The sequence below is a fragment of the Pagrus major genome, chromosome 23, assembly GCF_040436345.1.
Source record: "Pagrus major chromosome 23, Pma_NU_1.0".
Classification (NCBI taxonomy): Eukaryota; Metazoa; Chordata; class Actinopteri; order Spariformes; family Sparidae; genus Pagrus; species Pagrus major.
In genome coordinates, this window is record NC_133237.1 from 2593728 (window position 1) to 2617829 (window position 24102).

At 40.9% G+C, this 24102-nt stretch overlaps 2 protein-coding genes across 2 annotated transcripts; one reads left to right on the forward strand and one right to left on the reverse strand.

Annotated features, from left to right (window-relative positions):
- The first annotated feature begins 7254 nt into the window (after nucleotides 1-7254).
- Nucleotides 7255-19052, forward strand: LOC141018884 (uncharacterized). Its single transcript, XM_073493622.1, has 13 exons — nucleotides 7255-7383; nucleotides 7502-7618; nucleotides 7702-7815; nucleotides 7899-8024; nucleotides 8268-8346; nucleotides 12144-12372; nucleotides 12707-14513; nucleotides 14625-14798; nucleotides 15807-15980; nucleotides 16629-16802; nucleotides 17070-17243; nucleotides 17334-17374; nucleotides 18044-19052. The coding sequence occupies exons 1-13, from the start codon at nucleotides 7301-7303 to the stop codon at nucleotides 18613-18615; spliced, it is 3864 nt and encodes a 1287-aa protein (XP_073349723.1). The 5' UTR covers nucleotides 7255-7300; the 3' UTR covers nucleotides 18616-19052.
- A 1876-nt stretch (nucleotides 19053-20928) lies between these two features.
- On the reverse strand, nucleotides 20929-22617 carry LOC141018888 (tripartite motif-containing protein 16-like). The gene has a single exon (XM_073493626.1). The coding sequence runs from the start codon at nucleotides 22615-22617 to the stop codon at nucleotides 20944-20946; it is 1674 nt and encodes a 557-aa protein (XP_073349727.1). The 3' UTR covers nucleotides 20929-20943.
- Nucleotides 22618-24102: the final 1485 nt, after the last annotated feature.

A 24102-nucleotide genomic window follows, 5' to 3' on the forward strand; every position in this document is an offset into this window, starting at 1 on the left:
AGTAAGAACGGCTCACACAAATCTAAGCCTGCATCCTGACTGGGACAGAAATCATTAGGGCTTTGTGGTGTGTCATCAGATCCGGATTATTTCTGGGCCCCAAAGTGAACCCTCTGTCCTTTTTTATGCAAGTTGAGTGATGTACTGATAAGTTGTATCAGTTAGGACAGAGTTTGGCAGTGTGAGGTGCCACACAGTGTAAAAAATAATCATTATAGTTGCCACACGCTAAAATGTAAGCATCAAACTTTTGTTGTCACAAGCTCATTCCAAAACTTTTTAAAGGTCAATACCAGTGTATGTTTTATCCCATTCTCTATAAATTACAGCTGAGCATTTTCTAAAACATCACATACCATGTATGTCCAAACCTGACGCCATATTTAGGATAGTTTCCATTCATTTCACAAGGCTTTAGCATGAAAATTAAAGTTAGATCATGTGTCACAGTGAACATGGCTGGATTAACCTGTTTGGGGGCCTTGAGCAAAAATTTGCTCAAGGCCCCTTCCGATGGTGTTATCATACTTGATCAACTTGTTGATATAAATTACTTAAAATATTTACACATAAATGGGCTCTGTGGAACTGCTGTGTTGTGTTGGAAGCCAGTCGTTAGTTTATGTTATCAAACTCTATTTCTAAATCAACATTAGCTAGCTATTGCTAAATGTCCACTGCATTCACTCGCAGGCAGTGCACAGTTTATGAGAGCTGTTAAACTGGGCAGTAGTCCATACAGCATGCTTTAGAAAATGCTCAGCACTAATGTCAAATATGTGCAGTAAACTCACTGGTGTTGTCCTTCTTTTTTAAAAGATTGGAAGCTTGTAAATTCAGAGTTTTGAGTAAACTATCTTGCCCAACTTCTTGTTTGTGGCAGCAGAGTACAGCTTTGCTTTCTCAACCTTACAACATGTAGCTCAGCCCTGACAGACAGAAAAAAGACAGACAGACAGACAGACAGACAGACTCCAAGCTCTTGCGAGGACAGTTTGCAATAAAACGACGCAAACTCCTCCCTGTTGTTAACCCCACCCCCCGTCCCTGAGCAGAGATGGGTTCCAAGTCTCGACAAATTTTGAAGCAAAACTCAGCAGAGGGACACCATGTCGAGACGAAACAAACAAACCTCTTGACACATAACTAGGAACGCTACCTCAAAACTTAAGCAAACTCAGCCAGAAGATTGTTTCTTTTATTTTCTTTGAAGACAAACAGACAAGAGCAAATAGTCGGTCAGTCGGTCGGACAGACACACAGACATACAGGACGGACAGTCTATGTTATAGTCACAGTTTTGTTTTTGTTTTTGTTTTTCCACTTCAACTTTAATTTATTTTTCAGTTTTTGAAATTTTACCTCTCCAGCTTAGAGATGGGACTGTAAAAATAAATGAGTAAATAAGAAAAACGACAAAAAAGACAAAAAAACCCAATATGGACACATTGTGGTGCGGGGTGGCGTGGGCAGGCGGGACGAGGGTTTTCTTCATGTGTCGGGTGGAATATTGGGTAACCTGATTGGTCCATGTACGGCCCAGTCATAACGAGGTGATATCTTTGTTCTGGGAACAGTTTCTATTTTACAACTTAACTGTTCAAAGCTGCTTCTGGTCACTCACTTCGAATCAGAACTTGACACCTCAACTTTTTTAACCTGCGTCTGACCGTTAAAATTACCCACAATCCTCATTCAGCTCTGCCCTGCTGCTCCACTTCCCCTCCCTGTGATTTCACCTCCTGAATCAAGGGGCACGACACCTGTAACCATGTAATTGTTTTGTTGATCTACCTCTTGGGAAAAAAATAGGTAAATGGTAATTTTTTTTTGAAAAAGGACACAAAAATAACAAAAATAACAAAAAAAAGTTGCTCGAAAGAAATATAGGTAAATGAATAACTGGGTAGCGGCATCTCCATATACTGTAGTGGATAGTTTATTAAAGGAAAAAACTTTTACTTCTTCCAAAGATGATTTTGTTTTCTTTCTCCATTCATAGTTACTTTTCAGGATTTTGAAATTGAATAATGATCTTAAAGGGGGAGACAAAAACTTACCACCTGTTTTAATTTTCTTCTTTATAAAAACCCAACATAAATGAGATTTCTTTATCCAATTTGCATTTTCTTTTGTTCATTTCATTAAACTTACACTTTTTTTTAACTTCAGAATTACTCGTCATGTTTTATTTTGGTTGACTTCTAATTTTTTTCTCTCTTTTTTTATGACAGCAGATTGTATCTCTTGTGTTTGGGTGCATTTAGCATTTTTCTTTCTCTCTGTGAAAAGCCTACATTAATTAGAGCGCCCTGCGAGGACCTTCTACACTGATCGATGATCTATTTTCACTTCTAATAAGTCGTTTGAAAAAGCAAAAGGACCTGTTGTTTTAGCTGACTGTGTAGCTGCAGGTGGAAGGAGGAAGGCCCTGCATCATTTCTGTCCTTCTCGTGCCGCTCTGAGCTGGAGAAAAACAAGTCTAATCTGATCTGGACTCAGCCTCCTAAACTGAAAATAATTGATCGTGCAGCCATGACAAGACTGTTTGCTCACGGCCCAGCTGCTGAGATGAGCGTGAGAAGGTTTGAGGCTTCCTCCTTCCACCAGATGGCGCCTTTGGTCTTTACAGTATATGGACTTTCACCCTCTGCCTGCCTGATTCCTTTAGTCCTCATCAACACTTGTTTTAAACTCCTTGTAAACAAAACAGAGCATAGATATGAATGTGTTATTAAAAGATAAGAAAACGGACCCTCTCGCCTCCTTGTGGTCTTTGCTTCATTATTCACACATTAATCTATGATGTGTTTGAAAGCCTGTGTAGCTCATGATCCCACCCAGGAAAAACAATGGGATCATATTTTGCCAGTTGTTGATTTGGGTAACAAGATTTTTTTTTTTTAAACTTATCATGTAGTTGTTGTTATTATGAGCCTCTACCAGTTGACATGTCCATTGCATTTACAGTGAACTTACTTGAACTTTAATCAAACTTCTACTCTACTTATTTGGCCGTTAACAATGAAATGCTTTATAAGCTATTTATTAAGCAACTGTAAAGGTTAATAAACATCAGCTGCAACTTTGAAATAAACAGTTGCTTTATAAATGGTTATTAAAGCATTCACTGTTTGTTCAATCAAATAACTGTTAACTAAAATTGCCATTTATTAATGATGGTTATTTAAGGGGTTTTAAGTTTTATTATAAATGTTGCCAATGAAATTGCATTTAAACATGAAACATGTTAAAGAGATAACTAATGGTCATATTAAGATAAGAAGTGTTCATATATAATCATATATAATACAGTTCAGTCTGTCTAAAACTGAGTATTTCCTATTTACATCAGCCTGACTGTAGTTATTTCAGTTTGATTTCATTACCTCACCATTACCCACTTATTAGCTGACTGTTGTTTATCAAATCATATTATAACATCTAATTCTTGGTAACATAATAATGATACGGTCATATAAAAAATATACAATGGCATAACCTGAGATTTATTGTACTGACAACAGTTTATCATAGAAAACGTTGTATTTCATTAACGTGCTGGCGATAGCTGCGGCTGGAGGCATTATGTTTTCAGGTTGTCTGTCTCATTCTTGTGAGTGTGATATCTCAGGAACGCCTGAAGGAATTTCTACAAAGTTGGCACAAACGCCCACTTGGATTCAAGGATGAATTGATTAGATTTCAAGGGTCAAAGGTCACTGTGACCTCACAAAACATGCTTTTGGCAACAATTCAAGAAGTCATATGTTAAAGCAAGGCCATGCACAGCCTTAAAATATATAGTTAGTTTTATAGTCAGTGTGAAACCTACCAGGGGGTTCAATACGAGATAAAAGGGTGGCTTTGACCCGGGCAGGAGAGCGGTCATCCACCAATCGAAAGGTTGGTGGTTAGATTCCCAGCCCCTGCAGTCTACAAGTGTCCTTGGGCAAGATACTGAACCCCATATTGCCCCCGGTGGCTCTTCCATCGGTGTGTGTGAGTGTGTGTGGATGGTTAGCCTCTCATACCAGTGTGTGAATGTGTGTGAATGAGTGAAAGCAAGACATAAGCAAGAGGGTGAAGGATTAGTGGATCTGCTGCTTGATGTCGGCCTCCAAGGGACCCTGAGAACAGGTGCAACCGTCTCACAAGATGTCAGACTTCAGCAGACAGAGAGGCTGCTTTTTGTTTCTGTGTATAAAGTGAGTTTGTGTGAAGATCGGAGAAGTGCCTCAACACTCCATGTTTGCAAACCAAAAGGGAGAGAAGCAGTGAGAGGGTGTTGCTCCTTCTGTCCACCAGATGGCACTGTTGCACCTAACAAACTAATACTGTATAGCCCTGTTGTGTTTATTCCTTAATTCAAAGCACTGTGGCAGATTTATTCTTAACGGAAAATAAATTCAATCAGATTGTTTGAATAGATTATCACAATATTGCAAGCAATATGTCATAACACACCATATGCTGTGCCAATATGCACCAAGGTTACATATTAATTTTAATTTTTTAACTTTATAGACAGCATAAGAAACCAAGATTAAAGGAAAAGGAAGTATCAGTATGAACAAACAATTTCAATATACAGTCCACTGCAGTATTTCAAATGATGTAAAGCTGACACACAGTATATCTAACAGCTTTATTTATGCTGTCATCTTTATGACAGCTGCGCTTTGTTTGAGTCAACAAAAAGCATTCAGATCATTGTAGGAGATGACATGTGGCTTCTTTCTTCTCTTTGTGTTTCCACTTATCATTTACATGAACCACAAAGAACATTACAAAATTTCAAAATGTACAACCACGTGCTTCCTGCTGCACTGACTCACAATCAACTTCCCTCTCTCTAAAACTTTTGAAGTAGCTTTAGAAACTCAATGTGAAATTTTACACTATCAAATAAAATATGATATGATCTGGACAACATTTCCACAGGTTAGTTTAGCCTCATGGATTCTTTATGGAGGGGCAGGAGAATTTGTAATGCTAAAGGACCTTATACTCCTTATACTAATAACATTTCTTACAACAGCATTAAGGAGGAGGACATCTTGTGAAACATCTTCAGCATGATTCAGCAATTCAATGTAAGAAAAATAAATCAGTGAACACTTTATGAGAGGATACAAGTTAACAGAGGAGACTAAATGAAACACTTCAGAATGAGGTATTCTTACATTTGAATACATTTTGCAGATGATACTCCTGTTATTCATCTTTAATTTTAAATGGTGACTGAGGATTTTTTCATAATGGAATACAGTGTGATGTGCCTGTTGTATGTGTTAAGTGTGGTGTACAATTGGAAGATTGATTTCCAGGTTTCGTTTTGTTGTGTGTTATTTCCACTGTGGTCTGTTTTGCTGACGTAAGAGGGAAATGAAACCGGTGCCCATTCTCTGCACACTTCTCTTTGTGCTTGATAAGTGACTGCCTTGATCAAACCAAGACAAACAGACCGACAAGGTAAGTCTTGTGAAAATGTCTTGTCTCTTATATATGTTTTCCTATTTTATTTGTTCTGTTTTATTCTCTATTGTTCATACGTGTCTGGTTTACCTTGATGCATATATTTTGTTCATTTATTCCCTTTTTGCCTCTGCCACATTTGTATTGTTTATCATCAGTTTTATCTCTTCTTTATGCATACTCTGATTTACTTAACAGTAGTTTGCTGTAGTTGATGATTTCATGTTGTTGCTGTAGTGCTGTTAAAACGTCTTATGAGTCTAAAAATATGTGAACTCTGTGGCTGTATAAGTTGAAAATATGGATATCCTAATATATCAGTTGGTGTTAGCTTAGTATGGTTTATAAGTATGCCCCAATTCTCACTCTGTAAGCAATAAAGGTCTTTCCACCAATATGCCTTACATGTCTGTGTGCTGAGGCTTCTGCTGAGTTCACTGTGGTTGACACAGTTAATGTGCTCCACTTGTAGACACTGGGTGGAGCTCACAGATTGGTTGAGGACATACTAGCTTGATGGATACCGTGGCTTGTCAGAAAGAAACTTGATACATTAACTCAGTTGCATATATGTTGTAAGAAACCCTGCATATAGTTGTGTAGTTTTGTACTGATCTGAACGAAACAGCTCAAACTAGTCAGAGATTGCGCTGCACCTTCACATCGCAGCAGTGAACACTAACGCTCCTGTTTACAGATGAAGAGCAATAATACTTTCAGTGCTTACTTTTTGAAAAGCTAAACAAAATAAATACACAGTCAGTAATTGTTATCGTTCCAACTGAACTGAATTAAAAGATAATCATGGACATTCAGCAAAGTGAGCAAGTAGTCAGGAAATGGATGTAACTAAATGCACTTCCTTCACAATTATGCTGAATCAATGTCTGTGATGATACCTGGAGACTCACTATTATCGTTGCCACTAGAGGATTATTATAATAATTATAAATCATGCAAAATATCTTTGTCATGTTAAAAATCTGTGTTCCCAAACAGTCCTATAGTTGCAGGTATGCGTTACATAATATGGATTATGATGTAATCAGTCATACATGTAATCAGATACAGCCTGCATCTTTGTATGGATGTAAACAGCCACAACAGCCACAACATTTAAAGGACTGACAACTGAAGTAAATAACTGTGATAATCTCATTTCAATCAAATATTCTGTGGGGAAACCTTGGGTCCTGGCATTCATGTGGATGCAAGTACCACCTTCCCAAACACTGTTGCAGACCAAGAACACCCATCATGGCAACAGCTCTCCTTGATGGCAGTGCCCCCACAGCAGGGCAATCAACACCACAAAAACTGCTCAGGATTGGCCTGAGGAGAGACCTAGGCATTGACCTGGCCTCCAAATTACCCAGATCTCGATTGAGCATCCATGGGACGTGCCAGAACATGTCTGACCAATGGAGGCCACACCTCCCTACCCACAGGACTCAAAGGATCAGCCGCAAATGCATCAATGCGTCCATCCCTGTAATAGTTTTATCTCTGTGGTGCATGTTAAGTTGCATCCAGGACCCAACATTTTCAGGCAGGACATTAAATTCACTTCACCAGTCAGTGGATTTAATATTGTGGCTGATGGGTGTATACACATACACTCTAACATACCAATATAGAAATGTACCCTTCTCCAGAGTTCATCAAAAAGAGTCTTGACAGAGTGTTTTACAAAATTTCATGTAATTTTATTTCACTGAAACACACAATGTATACTGTGTTTTGCATTTATACTCACAGGACTGATTACGACTACCTTGTTGCGATGAATCAGGCCAGTGTGCTGCTGTAAAAAGTGTACGATATGGATCCGTCCGAGGAGACAGAGGTTGTTGCCCTGCCTTCTAAAGTCTCTGTGGAACATGGCAGCCAGACCAAAGCTAAGAAGTGAGATGATGATTTTTGACTTTTAGGGCTGTTTTACATTTCAGAGATGATATGTGAAATCATTAAACCTTACCATTAATTGGATTAACAAAAAAGAACCTCTGTTTTTCCGTCAAAGCCCAGTCCAGCGGAAGAGACCAGATTCCCCTGAACCCAGTTGTGTGTCTCTGAAGAGTGACCACTCCAAGGCTGAACCTTTAACCTTTAAACATGAGAGTCACTCTACAGAGCAGAGGTAAAAAACTATTAAATATGTGAATATTACACTAGGTAAACATAATCAGAACAATCCAACATTCCTGTCTGTATTTCTATCAGAGTACAGAAGGAGAGACCAGACTCCCCTGAGCCCAGCTGTGTGTCCCTGAAGAGTGACCACTCCAAGGCTGAACCTTTAACCTTTAAACATGAAAGTCACTCTACAGAGCGAAGGTAAAAATCTATTAAATATGTGAATATTACACTAGGTAAACACAATCAGAACAATCCAACAATCCTGTCTGTATTTCTATCAGAGTACAGAAGGAGAGACCAGACTCCCCTGAGCCCAGCTGTGTGTCCCTGAAGAGTGAACGCTCTATGAAGTTGCCTCTCGTCTTCAAACTGCGGCGCTACTCTACTGGACAAAAGCAAGACATGACGTTAGATGAGCTGATGTTTATTCTTAATGTGGCAGCTGAGTTTCTCCTTATAAAGCATCATCAATCTACTCTCACGGCAGCATTTTCACAATGTGTTTAGTTCACCCACACTACGGTGTGTGGGTGTGTGTCACATTGAGGACAAATATTGGAGTTAAATCAGGTTCTTATGGGAAGCTTGTGACTTTGGGATGTGTGTTTATATCCGGAGATAAATGTCTATTTCACTATTATTCTCCACAGAATACGCAAGAAGACATCAGAGGTCACCACTGGTCAGTCAGACGAGCACAGGGAAGCAGAACTGGCCTCCATATTTATGGTGTGTAAATTGTCTAAATAATTTTGCCGACCTTTGCCACCCTCTTCACACACACACACACATATGTATATATATATATATATATGTATATATTTATTATATATATATTTACTTCCGACTGAGGAACAAGAACAGGAGTCAAGTAAAAAGTCAAGTAAAGTTCCTCAAAACCAAAAGTCAAAGGGGTAGTCCAAAGGAAGCCTGGTGGCAGACACTGAAGCCCTCTGGAAGCCCATCAGGAGGCCAGCGATGAAGGCAGAAGCCTCTGGAGGATGGCTGGGAGGCTGGGAACCACAGGGGGATGTCGGCCGGGCTGCCAACGGAGAAACCGGAGCTGGAGTCAGCCCGACTGCTGACAGACAAACACTGGCAGAGGTCAGCCGGGCTGCCATTAGAGAACCACTGGCTGGTGTCTGCTGGGAGACTGACTAGGAACCATTGACTGGCATCGGCTGGGACGCCGAGGGGAACCACTGGCTGGCATCGGCCGGGCCGCCGACCGAGGAGCATGAACAAGGGTTGGCCGGGCCACCGACTTAAGAGCAGGAACAGGTCTTGGCTCAGTTGCCGATGGGGAACCACAGTCTGATGTTGGCCGGGCACCCGACTGGAAATCAGAATCTGATGTCAGCTGAGAACCAGCTGATGTTGATCAGGTCACCGATCGAGGAACAAGAACAGGAGTCAAGTAAAAAGTCAAGTAAAGTTCCTCTTGAAACAGGGCGTCCCCTGGGTTCATGACTGTAACGGGCTGTGTACGGACCCAACTGCAGCACACGGGAAACCAGGTGTAGTTGATATGCAGTTTTAATGACCAGATTGATCAGGAATAAGGCAAGACTAATATAATTACAGCAATGTCTCTTTGCAAAGTCCCTGGTGGAGCCGCTGTTAAAGCAGGCTGATTCAGGCAGGGAATCTGCTAAGTGTGTAGTAGCATTAGTGCAAACACACTTACAGTTCAGCACAACGAAGGCTACAGTACTAGACTGAAGAAGGCAGATGGATATTCATAGTGGGTAGCAACAGGAAGTCACAGGTAGGCTGACTGGAAAACTCACTCTGTATCGTGGTGGTGGAAAGGCTTTGCCACGCACAGGCAAAGCAGTATCCAAAGAAGCAGCTGAAACTTTCAAAGCCGGGGTCAGAAGGCAGTTGAGTTTACCAGGGATCAGACGAGAAGGGTTGGTCAGAGGCAGGCATGGTTGGCAGCAGGGAATCAGGAGAGAAGTGCTGGAACAAGAATAACTGTAACATGAAGAAAACTTTAAAACATCTTTTATCTGAGTCACGTCAGATAGATTTTTATCAGCAATGATGGTTGTTTAATGCTGTGTTCTCTCGCGCAAGTTTGACCATGAGTTTGTACTTAACTGAACATTAGTCCCAAGCTAGGTAGCAATGGAAGGCACCAAGGATGTGTATTTGTGTGTGTGATTGAATTCAGGTCACCCTCTCACTGATCTCAGCAGCACCAATGACTTTGGGCATCTCCCTTCCTTACCCCCTCTCATTTGGATAAAGAGACCCCTAGTGGTAGAAATTACACATTATGTGTTTAACGAAATATTTGAGTTTTCACAGTGAAATTCTCTGAAATGTTCCCCTGCTAGTCGCTGTCTATCAGTCACTTGGTGCTGAGCAGTGGGTGTATAGAGTTTTCAATGTTTAGATCTTTCTTACTGAAAACAGCTGCCTGCTGCAGCTGGAAACAGGATTGACGAGAGCAGTAAGACAGTAAAGTTGCAGTCCATAAAACTAAAACAATCTGTAAAGCTGCAGGAAACTGCAGAAATAATTCTCTGTGGGTTTGTCACAACAAATGGCCCCTTTCACAGCACATTTGTGTCTGACTCAAAAAACTACCCCATCACTCTTGTGAGAACAGTCAAGTACAACACTCTGAATTCCTTGGAGCAGAGACCATATTCACTTAAAGAGGTCATATAATGCTTTTGGGGTTTTTGCCTTTCCTTTATTGTGTTATGAAGCATTTTTGTGCATTTTTATATGCAAAGTGAAAAAGCCCAAAATCGACCTTGTGCATGGCAAGCATAAACAAACCTCCTTGAGCAGAAATGGATGAAGAAATTGCTCTTCTGAGTGGCAAGTTAAGCTCCAAAGCCCTGCCAGATAGTTCTTTCGACAAGAGCAAAGTTATCTGCATTCACTGTCGATGTGAACTGAGTTGCCACTGGAGTATGCCCAGTCTCAAATACCACTTGCTGGCCAAGCACACAGCTGATGCAGCGAGCCCTCCCCCTCGTCAAAGGCAGATCACGGAGGATAGTTTGCAGCGGAGACGCCTGGACAACTCTACATGGGACAAACTTTCAACAGCGATAGCTAAATGGGTGGCTGCGGCTTGCAGGCCGATTAACATTGTTTAGTTAACCTTTACAAGTGTAAAGTTGGACACTACATTGTGTTAGTATTACTAAGGAATGTTACATTCAGGGCAATATGCCCATCTGTTGTTGCTTGTTGGGCTTGAGTTTGCCATATTATGCTTTCAGTATATTTTTTGAGCATGCAGTACCTTTGAGGTTATTCTGGAGAATATTCTGGACAGTATTTGTCATTGTTTTGGATTGTTACAATAATAATAATAAACATACATTTGCATAAAGCAAGCATATCTGTCCACTCCCATGTTGATAAGAATATTAAAAACTTGAAAAAAGGTACATTTAGAACAGGAAAAAAAATGTACGATTACTTTGTGAATAATCACAAATTAATTATGGACAATCATGTGATTAAATATTTTAATCGATTGACAGCCCTAGTTTTTATATATTTATGATAAAATATATACACTCCAGTCAGTCAGCAGACATACAGCTGTAGCGGTGTTATTTTGGATCACACTACCTTGCTCGGCATGACCCGCCCTACTCTGCCTCTGATTGGCTACATCCTGCCTGTTAAGTTATGCCCATGTGAAACACTCACCAAAGACTGAACAGAGGCACGATGTCTCACTCCGTAGCTAAAACAAGACACAGTGTGAAAAGGGATGCTGCAGCAATGCACCATATGAGAAAAATAATGTTTTGTTTTTTTTTCTACTAGGACCCCCAAATAAAAGTATGCATAATATGACCTCTTTAACTGTTTTTTTGTGTTGAGACCACAGGGAGGCGCAGAAGACACAGAGTTCTTGGGGAGACAACAGATAGGGAGTTGGATGTAAGCCGAATGAGGCCATGATGGCAGGCTTTTAGGAAAAAGTGCTTTGACTTTAGACATCACATCCTCATCAAGTCGATTGCCAGTGACTCCCCACACAGCATGACTGTTTGCAGTGTTCCAGCTACAGGCATACCAGGGTTTCGTCATACAGTTGGAGTTTATTTCAGGAAGAGATTATGGTTTAGGTTAAAACAAATACATGACTTATATACGTATATTACTTACCTAACTTAAGTTGTGTTATGCTCATGACGTAAGTTAACTACCTTATTAATTTAGAATAACTCACGGTTGACTTTTGACACGATGGCAGTCTCCTGCACGAAAGTCATGTGCTTGTTTGAACCTTCAATCCACCCCAAAGTCTCCTTATGCAGACTTTATTGCTTTTTGTATTACATAACCTGACCTCCTTCTTTGCAGCCATAATAACTATCACAGCTACTAGAGGTAGTCGCCTAACAATAAATGTAAATATGGGTCATAACAAACTGCTGTAACAGTCTAACCTACAGGTTGTAAGACTACATAAGCAGCAAACTAAGGTCTTAACTTTGCCCATTAATTCCACTTGTAATTTCATATTTTTCATTTTATTCCAGCATCTAGAGGAGAAGATAATCACTTTTGTGAAGACTGAGCTCAAGAAGTTCCAGGGAGTTCTTTGTCCAAATTACACAGAGTGCTGGGAGGGACAGAAGAATGATGAGGAGGTGATGGACGGTGGGGAGGGACAACAGAAGAAAAGCAGCAGACGGGCACTTTTGAAGATCACGCTGAACTTCTTGAGGAGAATGAAGCAGGAGGAGCTGGCTGACTCTCTACAGAGCAGTACGTTTTTTGTATAGGTTGAACACAAAAGAATGGGAAAATAGATTAAAAAATATGAAATGTTTAAATTTCCAAACTGGTATAGATGTAGACTTTCCGGGTTGGTCAACTGTAGATCCTGAGTAATGAGCACAATCTTAATGGGTAATCTGATTCAGGTGTGATTGTAAATGGTTCAGCACAAAGGTTTGTATGAAAAGTAAACACCCCCACTTGCATATGCAAAACATTTATGCAAACCACAGGTGAGCTGAATCCCAGAGTTAGTGGATGCTGTATTGTTTTACTCCAAAATGACTGTATTGCTCATTAAATTTGTTGTTTTTCTGTGTAGGAACTCTTGCTGTTGTGTGCCAAAATAAGCTCAAAAGTAATCTGAAGGGGAGGTTCCAGTGTTTGTTTGAGGGAATTGCTAAAGCAGGAAACCCAACACTTCTGAATGAGATTTACACTGAGCTCTACATCACAGAGGGAGGGAGCAGAGGGGTCAGTCATGGAAATGGGACCGGACAGCTTAAAACAACATCCAAGACACCATCAAGACCAGAAACTATGATCAAATGTGAAGACATCTTCAAACCTTTACCTGGCAGAGATCATCAACCAATCAGAACCGTGATGACAAAGGGTGAGGCTGGCATTGGGAAAACAGTCTTAACACATAAGTTCAGTCTGGACTGGGCTGAAGACAAAGCCAACCACGACATAAAGTTCACATTTCCGTTCACTTTCAGAGAGCTGAATCTGCTGAGTGGGAAAACCTACAGCTTGGTGGAGCTTCTGCATCTCTTCTTTCCTGAGACCAAGGAAGCAGAAATATGCAGCTTTGACGATTACAAGGTTGTGTTCATCTTTGATGGTCTGGATGAGTGTCGACTTCCTCTGGACTTCCACAACAATGACATCCTGACTGATGTTACAAAGCCAACCACAGTGGATGTGCTGCTGACAAACCTCATCACAGGAAAACTGCTCCCCTCTGCTCGCCTCTGGATAACCACACGACCTGCAGCAGCCAATCAGATCCCTCCTGAGTGCGTTGACATGGTGACGGAAGTGAGAGGGTTCACCGATATCCAAAAGAAAGAGTACTTCAAGAAGAGATTCAGAGAGGAGGAGGAGGCCAGCAGAATCTTCGCCCACATCAAGACATCACAAAGCCTCCACATCATGTGCCACATCCCAGTCTTCTGCTGGATCACTGCTACAGTTCTGGAAGGTATAATGGGATCACAAACAAAAGAAGAGTTGCCGAAGACTCTGACTCAGATGTATATTCACTTCCTGGTGGTTCAGTCCAAGGTAGGAAATGTCAAGTATCTTGGAGGAGCAGAGACAGACCCGCCCTGGAACACCCAGACCTGCAACATCATCATTTCTCTGGGAAAACTGGCTTTCGAGCAGCTGCAGAAAGGCAACTTGATCTTCTATGAATCAGACCTGAAAGCATGTGGCATCGATATCAGGGCAGCCTCAGTCTACTCAGGAGTGTTCACGCAGATCTTTAAAGACGAGTGTGGGCTGTACCAGGACAAGGTGTTCTGTTTTTCCCATTTGAGTATTCAGGAGTTTCTGGCTGCTCTGTATGTCTTTGTGACATTCACCAACACTGGTGTCAACCTACTGTCAGAACCACGCTCAAAAGCCAAGTGGTCTCCACGGTTGACAGACAGCTCTAAGTTAAATCCGCTCTACCAAAGTGCTGTGGACAAGACCATACAGAGTCCAAATGGACACCTGGACATGTTTCTGCGCTTCCTTCTGGGTCTCTCACTTGATACCAATCAGGCCCTCTTACAAGAACTGCTGATACCATCAGGAAGGCGCTTGCAGAACTACCAGGAAACAGTCAAATACATCAAGAAGAAGATAAGGAAGAATCCATCTCCAGAGAGATGCATCAACCTGTTCCACTGTCTGAATGAGCTGAATGATCATTCTCTGGTGGAGGAGATACAAAAGTACTTAAGTTCAGGAAGACTTTCCACAGACAAACTCTCTCCTGCTCAGTGGTCAGCCCTGGTCTTCATCTTACTGTCATCCGAGGAAGACCTGGAAGTGTTTGACTTGAGGAAATACTCTGCTTCAGAGGAAGGTCTCCTGAGGCTGCAGCAAGTGGTCAAAGCTTCAAGAAGATCCTGGTAGGTTCACTGATAATATGGCAGATTAGTTGTATTAAATGTTATAATTTTGTGATAAAATATATGTATTTTCATTTTTTTCTTCTTTTTTCTGTCACTGTGCAACCTCAGCCTGCGAGACTGTAAGCTGTCAGAGAAAAGCTGTGAAGCTCTGGCCTGTGTTCTTGAGTCCAAGTCTTCCCGTTTAAGAGAGCTGGACCTGAGTAACAATGACCTGCAAGACTCTGGAGTAAAGCTGCTGTTTGCTGGAGTGCAGAGTCCACACTGTAGACTGGAAACTCTACGGTCAGTAGTCATGAACCAATTTAATACATGATCAGTGAAGCAGATCTTTTGGGTTTAGGCATTCACAGTTTTGTCTTTTCACAGATGTGTCTGTCTCAGCCCGGTATTACTCATATTGGACAATTCCACAGGTCAAAAATAATGTCCAGCACCAGTGTTCAGTGCCAACAGCTACAGAAAGTTGTTACTTTATACTTTACTTTTTGTAGTGATGCAAAAAGTAAGGGGGTGGAGGTTGGGATGGTGAATAGGCATGGCAACCATGCATTGGGAGCACTTGATGTGCATTGTCATGCTCAGAGATACTTTGACATTTGGACAGGAGGAGCAGGGGATCAAACAGTCAACTCAGCAATTAGAGGCCAAGTTAGCTCTACTTGTTGACCTACAGGCACTTTTATGTGGGTGACTCATTTTTGACATCCCATTGAATGGAACCTTCAACAAAATATGTGGGAATGTAAAGCAATTTATGTGTATTAATCACTCTTTTTGCTAATGCATAAACAAATTGTATTGAAACTTAATTTTTTAAAAACATTTTCCTTACTCTGTTGCCTATAACAACCTGTGGACTGATTTCTATGTAGGTCTAAAGGACTTGGGATGAATTTTCAGAGAAAATCCAATGGATGTGACGTTTATGTGTGCTCCTTAGTGCCTTGCCTGCATCTCTTATGCTCACTTACAGTGCTAACAGTGTGCCACACTAACAAACAGACCAGCCGTGGGAGTCTGGATGAAATAGCTAACATCCACTCAAAAAACAGTATTTGGATAAGCTAGTTAGCTAGCAAATTGTTGGTGTTAGCAAACAAGCTAATGTTCAATGATTCTAACTTCAGCTTAAACCACAATATCACGTTTTGCAGTAATGTTAGCTTTGACTTTGGATTCTGTGTTGCAGTGGGTCATTTGTTGACCACCACGCAGCATAGCAAAGTTTAAGCTATGCGGCTAAAAAATCATTGCTTACTTACTATATTTGATATGTATTTTTCTTGTCAGGTTGAGTGGCTGTAACTTGTCAGAGGGAAGCTGCAAAGCTTTGGCCTCAATCCTCAGCTCCCAGATCTTCAGTCTGAGAGAGCTTGACCTGAGTAAAAATGACCTGCAGAATTCAGGAGTGAAGCTGCTCTCTGTTGGAGTGCAGAGTCCACACTGTAGACTGGACACTTTATGGTCAGTATTCATGAATCAATTTAATACATGACCAGTAAAGCAGATCTTCTGGGCAATCACAGTTTTGCTTTTTCACAGATTTGTTTGAGTTAGCCCAGAATCACAAATAAAGTTTATATTGGACGTTTATACAAGTCACAATATATGTTCAGTGCCAAAACAGAAAATAGTGTGCCTTTTGTAGGAATGTCTCATCACAACACACACACACACACACACACACACACACACACACACACACACACACACACACACACACAAACACACACACACACACACACCAATGGTGGCAAATTGGAGTTCATTGTGGTCAAAGACACTTGGACATGTTGAGAGGAGGAGCAGGAGATCATCAAACTGTCTACTCTGAGATTAGCGAATGACCTACTTTATCTGCTGAGCTGCAGGCACTAAACCTTAAGCATGCTGTGGTTGCCATACATGGTTAGGCTACTATAGAATTAATTTTATTCACAAATTTGCCACTAAACATTATACACAGTTTTGCTGAATGGTCCAATACTGATATTTTCGTCAAGTGATGCTGGTTGGTTGGCTTGTTTTCCAGAGGACAAAGCCTCCAGTAAATACCTGAAGATATATAACTGTATTGTGTCTCCTATGTCTGATTAATATTTTGCTCATCAGGTTAAGTGGCTGTAACTTGTCAGAGAGAAGCTCTGAAGCACTGGCTGCAATCCTCAGCTCCCAGCCCTCCAGTCTAAGAGAGCTGGACCTGAGTAACAATGACCTGCAGGATTCAGGAGTGAGGGTACTGTCTGCCGCCCTATCCAGTCCACACTGTAGACTGAAAACTCTACGGTCAGTATTAATGAGCCAGTTCATTACATTTTGACAGCTGTGTAGGCATTCACAGTTTTTTTTTTTATGTTTGACAGATTTTGTCCAGTGCTTGCTTGCCCTCTGTGTAGCCATGAAGCAAATGTTGCCAAGATTTTTTAAATCCAAATCTGATCTCCAAGTCAGTTGTTTGTATTGGAGCAAATATGTCCTATACCAGTATCATATTATCTCAAATGATGTCATGTAAACCATATATGTATGTGTCTTTACTACATACACGCATAGGTTGTCAGGCTGTCAGGTCACAGAGGAAGGCTGTGCCTCTCTGGCCTCAGCTCTGAGCTCCAACCCCTCCCATCTGAAAGAGCTGGACCTGAGCTACAATCATCCAGGAGACTCAGGAGTGAAGCTGCTTTCTGCCAGACTTGAGGATCCACAGTGCAGACTGGACACTCTCAGGTTGGTTATGCTAGTGTGCAGCTCATTTAGGATGTGTATTTCCCTCTCTGTATTTTTTCCTCATTAATTCCTGTGTCACTTCTGCCTCAGTGTTGACCATGGTGGAAGGCATCGCTTAAAACCCTTCATGCGTAAGTTTAGCTTTTCTGATGTATTCTTGTATTCAATTTTAATTTCAATTATAGTAGTCTTTAGTGCCATGACATTTCACTTGTGTTACCAAATCACAATTACAATGTTAAAATAAGGAAGGAAATTTACAAAAAAATGTGTGAATAACAGTAAATGTATATGAAAGTATATATGTCATAAATTTGTCAGATATGTTATTATTAACTAATATAGATATACAACAGCCTAGCTGCCAAGAGTTAATAACATCATGCTTACTAACCAATTATAAAAATCAATGCCAAATATGTTGAAGTTGGATGGCATTTGTTAAAGAACTTAGAAGAAACCTGTTTAGGTGATAATGGATTTGATCTGTATTGATTTGACTCCATGCCTCACAGATTTATAAACCTAAACATTATTAATGGCCACATTCAGTCCAAAAGCATCCCATTCAGTTAAATCACATTCCACATTTTGAGATATCCTGCTAAAAATTAGATAAACAATGACAACCACAACCTTATGTAGGTCATGTAGAGGTATCTGTATTAAATCAAGACTGTTTCATAATCAGTTATGTACCGTGTAGTAAGTTTTATCATCAACTAATTAATTAACCAAAGAATTAACGAGAACATGTCAAGCTAAAATCTGTCTGTGTTGTGTCTTATTCTCTCCATCAGATGCCTGTGAAGTCAAGCTGGACCCAAACACAGCAAACAGATACCTCTGTCTGTCTGAGGACAACAGAAAGGTCACAGAAATGAAAGAGGAGCAGCCTTACCCCGACCATCCAGACAGATTTCACCACTGGAAGCAGGTTCTCTGTAGGGAAGGTCTGAGTGAGAGCTGTTACTGGGAGGTGGAGTGGAAAGGATGGGTGAATGTAGGGATGACATACAGAGGAATCAAAAGGAAAGGAGAGCATGACAATTGTTGTCTTGGTGAGAACGACATGTCCTGGGGTCTCTTCTGCTCTGGGACTGGTTACTCAGCCTGTCACAATAAGAGAACAACAGACATCCGACGTATCCCCTCCTCCTTTGACTGTGGCAGATTAGGAGTGTACCTGGACTGGCCTGCTGGCACTCTGTCCTTCTACAGAGTCTCCTCTGACGCACTGATCCACCTCCACACCTTCAACACCACATTCACTGAACCTCTCTATCCTGCATTTAGGTTCAAGTTAAAATATGTGTCTGGTTCTTCAGTGTCTCTGTGTCAGTTTGAAGGGGGAGAATCACCTCCAGTGTAGAGAAGGACTTACACCGTTTCTTAAACTGAAAGCTCAACACACACACAGTGCCAGAAATGTTTGGCTACTAATTGCTTACCTTTCACCTACTGTTTCCACAACCAGAGAGCCTGGCCCTGCACGTTGCATATGTAATGTGAGGATGTTTGGTGTTGTGTTTCTCTGACCGAGGATGACCTGGGGGAAATAAATCTGACTCACCTTTAGCGGTATTATTTATCTTTTTTTTAAAATCTTTTTTTGGTGGCTAATATTAACTACTTTACGTATAGATGAGTCATAAAGTCAGCAAACTAACTAAGAAATCACAGAAATGTCTATTTGTGCTACTGTTGTGTAACTGTTTAGCATGACAAAGATGTTCATTTCAATGAGGATTCAAAGGTTTCGGGATTAAGATGCTGACTGTGAACCACAACCACAATATGACTCTGTCTGGGGACCTTAGTTGCATGTTGTTCATCTCTTTCTTCTGTTGCTGTCTAATAAAGGCATTAAACAAAAAAATATGCATTTTCGGTGTCTCCGCTGTAACCTTTAGTCAATTCATTGATGAGTTAATTGACATAGAGTTAATCGACAACTATTTCTATAATGAAGATATGAGTTTCTGTGATTTTTCAAGAGAAAATGCGTTCCTTCATCGCCAGGATTTACAGTTCTATATATTTGCAAACTGAATATCAGTGGGTTTTGGACTATTGATTGGAATACAAAGGACATTTGGAGACATCACCATTTGTTCTGGTAAAATGTGATGGGACCTGTTTTTTTTCTGATCGTAAAAATAATTGGGAGATTAATCGATAATGAAAATCATCTTTAGTTGCAGTCCTTATTTTTGCGCATTTTTATAGACTGAACAACTAATTGATTAATTAAGAAAAAAATCTTTGAATGAATCCATTATGAAAACAATCATTTTGCATTTGCAGCCCTAATAATAATAATAACAACAACAACTATACTTTCATACGAATGGGCAAATGTTATTTTCCATCAGTGGATTATTTCAAACAAAATTAAATCTAAAATTAGGACAATACATATTATACTATAATTATTAATACAAGACTGTGAGCAATTGATTAATGAATTAAAAATAACCTTCAATAATTAATATTTCCTTTCTGTGAATATTGGAGCCAGCTAACATGTTACTGGAGGTCATGGTGATGACGTATTGAGCTGCTCCTATAAAAGCCAGAGGCCACGATTCTAATTTCATTCTGCACCTGAGTTCTGACAGGAGCCGGAAGTGGAACTCTTCACCTGTGAGACCAAGTGCTGCACTGTTGACCAGTGAAAACTGTGAATCAATAAAAACAAAGTGAACTGTGGACATCTTCAGGAACCAGCGGTTGAAGTGTCCTCCACTGGGTTTCGCCATGAGAAATACCTGCAGAGCAAAGGCTTCTGCCGTGTGCTCGATGAACACTGTGGTAAAACATCATAGAGCACATAAGTCCTCCATAAAGTGATTTATGTCAAGTAAAGAATTAGAATATATGACATAAGGGTGGAAAATGTATGATTGTTAGTGGAGTGATTGAGAAAAGCATCAGTTTTGAGGGCCCATCGCGTTAACATTGAAAGTATAGGCAAAAGATCGGGACCATTTTTTAGAACATGCTAAAAGTTTATTTTGCTTTATTTTTGAGTATTTGGCACGCGCCATGGAGACGCTGTCAGATATTAGAACTGTCCAGCTGCTGAGGTCAAGGGGAGATTGTCAACTCAAAATGATCAACTCAGACATTCAACATTTTTCTGAGAAACTTCAGACTTCAGCAAACAACTTCAGCAAACAAACTCTCATATTAGTTTGACATGTTCTCCGTCAGCTCTGTATGAAACCCTGAATGAAGACGAGAAAAAAAAAATACTTTGTTCATATTTGTTTATTCATGATTTAAAGCTTCAGTTTGTTCACACGTCCCATCAGTAAAGTCTGTTAAACCACTCTTGTTCAATGATTTCATGAACAGATTCACTTCATTCACACAATCAGTTTGTTGGAGCAGAATCTCAGCTGTGTACAAGCAAATAACGAAGCATCTCCTTACTGATTATGATCATGTAAACTGAACTCTGATCATGAGCAGTGAGCGTCTCCATGGCTGAACAGACACAGGAAGGAGCGCCGCCTGAAGAAAGTCAAACATTTACTGAACAACAAGACGTCAAGGTACCTCCCATAATGTTTGATTGGCAGGTGATCTGTGTGCAGTGAAGAAATGCCACAACAATCAGCTCTCAGCAACAATGATGGAAACAAAACAAGTTTGAAGAAATGAAACAGAATTTAACCTACTGTTCCTGAAATGACTATTTGAGTTTACAAAACTCAGCAGAGTCAGAAAACAAGTAAAACCGAAGTCCAGCATAGAGAGGCTGAGTGAATGTGGTCTGGACTCTGTGGAGGAGAGTCATGGTTTCAGAGACGCTGTAGAAGGACAGAATACCTGCACGGTGATCCAGGTACACTCCAACTCTGGAGGACCGAGGACCTGAGACGGGAGTTTGGACATAGTGGTACCAAAAGTTATAACTGTTTGTGTCACAATATAACATCCAAGATTTGTCATTGTATCCAAATCCAGATTCGTCAGAGTCCCCTGCTCTGCTGATATTCTTGTATGCAACTGCTACACGGACTCCTCTCCCTCTCCACTCCACCTCCCAGTAACAACGTCCAGTCAGACTCTCTCTACTCAGGACCTGCTCCCACCCAATGAATCTGTCTGGGTGACTAGAATAAGACTGTTGTTGTCTCATGTATGTTGCTTTTCTGTTCCCCTCAGATAATAACAGATGTCTGTATGCTGTGCTTGGATCCAGTGTGATGTCACATGAATATTTTAAGAAGGCAGCTCTGGTCATGTTCTCTGGTTGTGACAGTAAAACATCCACTTGAGTCTCTGTCAGTGAGATGTTTGTCCATGTCTCTCTCAGGATGTCCTGTAGTTTGTCTCTGACCTCTGACACAGCTGCTGTCACATCCTCAAAGTACTTCAGAGGACGGATATTGATGCTGGACGAGTGTGTAGACTCACTGAGTGCTGACAGTGAGGGGTAGTTGTGTAGAAACTGGTTGTGATCCTCTGTGTGTGAGAGCTTCTTCAGCTCAGCGTCTTTCCTCTTCAGCTCAGTGATCTCCTGCTCCAGCTTCTCCTGAAGCTCTTTGACTCGACTCACTTCAGTTTCCTGCTGGGATCTGACCTGCTGCTTCACATCAGAGCGTCTTTTCTCCATGAGACGGATCAGCTCGGTGAAGATCTTCTCACTGTGCTCCGCTGCTTCATCAGCAGAGCCATTGATGGCCTCCACCTCCTGTTGAAGCACCTTCACATCTTCCTCTCTGTCCTGGATTCTCTGCTGGATGTTTTGTCGACTCCCCTCCAGCTCTCTCTGCCTCTCAGTCCTCTCTGCTGCAGCTGACACTGTGTCGTGGCCTTTATGTTCGTCCACAGAGCAGAGATAACAGATACACTGCTGATCAGTACGGCAGAACATCTTCATCACCTCATCATGACGAGAGCAGCTGTTAACATGGAGCTTCTTGGAGGGCTCCACCAGCTTGTGTTTTTCATAGGCAGGGATTTCAAAGTGAGGCTGGAGGTGTTTCTCGCAGAAAGAAACCAGACAGACCAGACAGGACTTGAGGGCTTTCAGTTTCCTCCCACTGCAGACATCACAGGCCACATCTTCAGGTCCAGCATAGCAGTGATCAGCAGGAGCAGCTTGGAGTCCAGTCTTCTTCAGCTCCTCCACTAAAACTGCTAACATGGTGTTTTTCAGCAGCTCAGGCCTCGGTGTGAAGCTCTTCCTGCACTGAGGGCAGCTGTGGATCCTCTTCTCATCCTCTGTGTCCCAGTGGTCTGTAATACAGTTCTTGCAGTAGCTGTGTCCACAGGGAGTAGTCACCGGATCCTTCAGTAGATCCAAACAGATCGGACAAGAGAAAGTCTCTTGGTCCAGCTGAACTCCTCTCTGCGCCATTTCACCCCTCAGTGACGACTGTCTGATTTTCACTTCCTGATAACTGAAACTAGTCTGAGCTCTGATCTGAACAGCATGTGTGTGCGCAGTGAATGAGGCCTGTCAGCTCAGTTACACCCAACCACAAACTGTAGTTTGCTGTGTGGTTCTAAACCTGTGACTCACTCCAGGACTAGGAGCCGCTCTGTGAATCTGAACTTTATTTCCTCTTTTACAACGAAGCCTCAGTTAAAACCTGCTCCACATTTGAAAACATCAAAGTTTTTAGTTGTAAAATATTTTTTGGCTCCTCAGGATTTGCTGATATTTCTCTAACTCTTCCTCTGATTCTGTTCACTTTTCTTATCCTGGGTAAAATCAGCTGGCTGACTGTAGGGAGTTATCAAACTAAACGCTCATAAAGATTCAAGCTGCTGTATAATAGTTTTCTCACACAGTTAATGATTTACTTTGAAGCATTTGTGACTCATTCTGAGCCAAAGCAGCATTTCAAGCTTCAGATGTGTTGAAACAAAAATCATTAGACAAGTTATTAGTTAACTGTGAATCCAGAATGACCAGAATGAACCAGATCAGCTGCTTCTGCTGTTCATCTGTGGATTCATATGAATCAGTGTATCTGTACAATTGACACACTTTGGTTTGTTTTTTGTATTTGATTATTAGTTTTAGTTTTTTCAAACCGTGACGTCACCTGTTGGTTTGAGGACGACCATTTTGAAGCCTTTTGGCATCACGGCCATCGCCGTCTTGATGATGATAAACTCATCAGGAAACTGTTTACTGAGCTCATAAATCAAGACAGTAGTGGCATTTTCTCATAAGCTTACATACAATCAGACTTCTGTTTGAAACCAGTGGAGTCGCCCCCTGCAGGTCGTTAGACAGAATGCAGATTTGAGACACTTCTACATTGGCTTCATTCTTCAGACCCTGAAGCTCCGTCCATATTTTATACAGTCAATGTTTTTCACGACTCAGACTTTTTAAAAATATTTTTATTATCACCTTAAAGTTATTAAAGCTTTACAGCAGAGGTGTCATGAACATTCAAGTTAGTGGAGCACGTGTCCTACCAGATTGATATCTGAATGTTTTGTTATATTATATTTTATAACTCTGTGTTTTACTCATAATATAAAACGATCCTGACTACATGTTATAAAATAATATTTCTTCTCATTATGTCAGACAGGGTTGGGAGGGTTACCTTAATAATATAGTTGCTAATATTTGCTAGTTACCTAATCCAAGTATCTTTATAATAAATCTTCTTACCATTCCTGGAAATGTATGCAAAATTATCCTAAATGTCTATCCCAGTCTAGCACAAAGTAAATTCAAAGGTTTTGGGCTGTTTTGAACGGTTATAAGCTGCTTCTTTTTCCAAATAGACAGAAACACTGTAAGTGTAACTGTCTATTTGAATGGAATATTTATTTTTTCTTGCCTACATTTTTTAATACAAAAATAATCCTGCAGATG

What these genes read in the sequence shown, in the direction of transcription:
- LOC141018884 (XM_073493622.1), top strand. Translation starts at nt 7,301, where the DNA reads ATGGATCCGTCCGAGGAGACAGAGGTTGTTGCCCTGCCTTCTAAAGTC. An exon ending in AGTCACTCTACAGAGCGAAG is followed by an intron (nt 7,816 to 7,898) that starts GTAAAAATCTAT and finishes TATTTCTATCAG; the next exon opens with AGTACAGAAGGAGAGACCAG. An exon ending in TGTAGACTGAAAACTCTACG is followed by an intron (nt 16,803 to 17,069) that starts GTCAGTATTAAT and finishes ATACACGCATAG; the next exon opens with GTTGTCAGGCTGTCAGGTCA.
- LOC141018888 (XM_073493626.1), bottom strand. Translation starts at nt 22,617, where the DNA reads ATGGCGCAGAGAGGAGTTCAGCTGGACCAAGAGACTTTCTCTTGTCCG.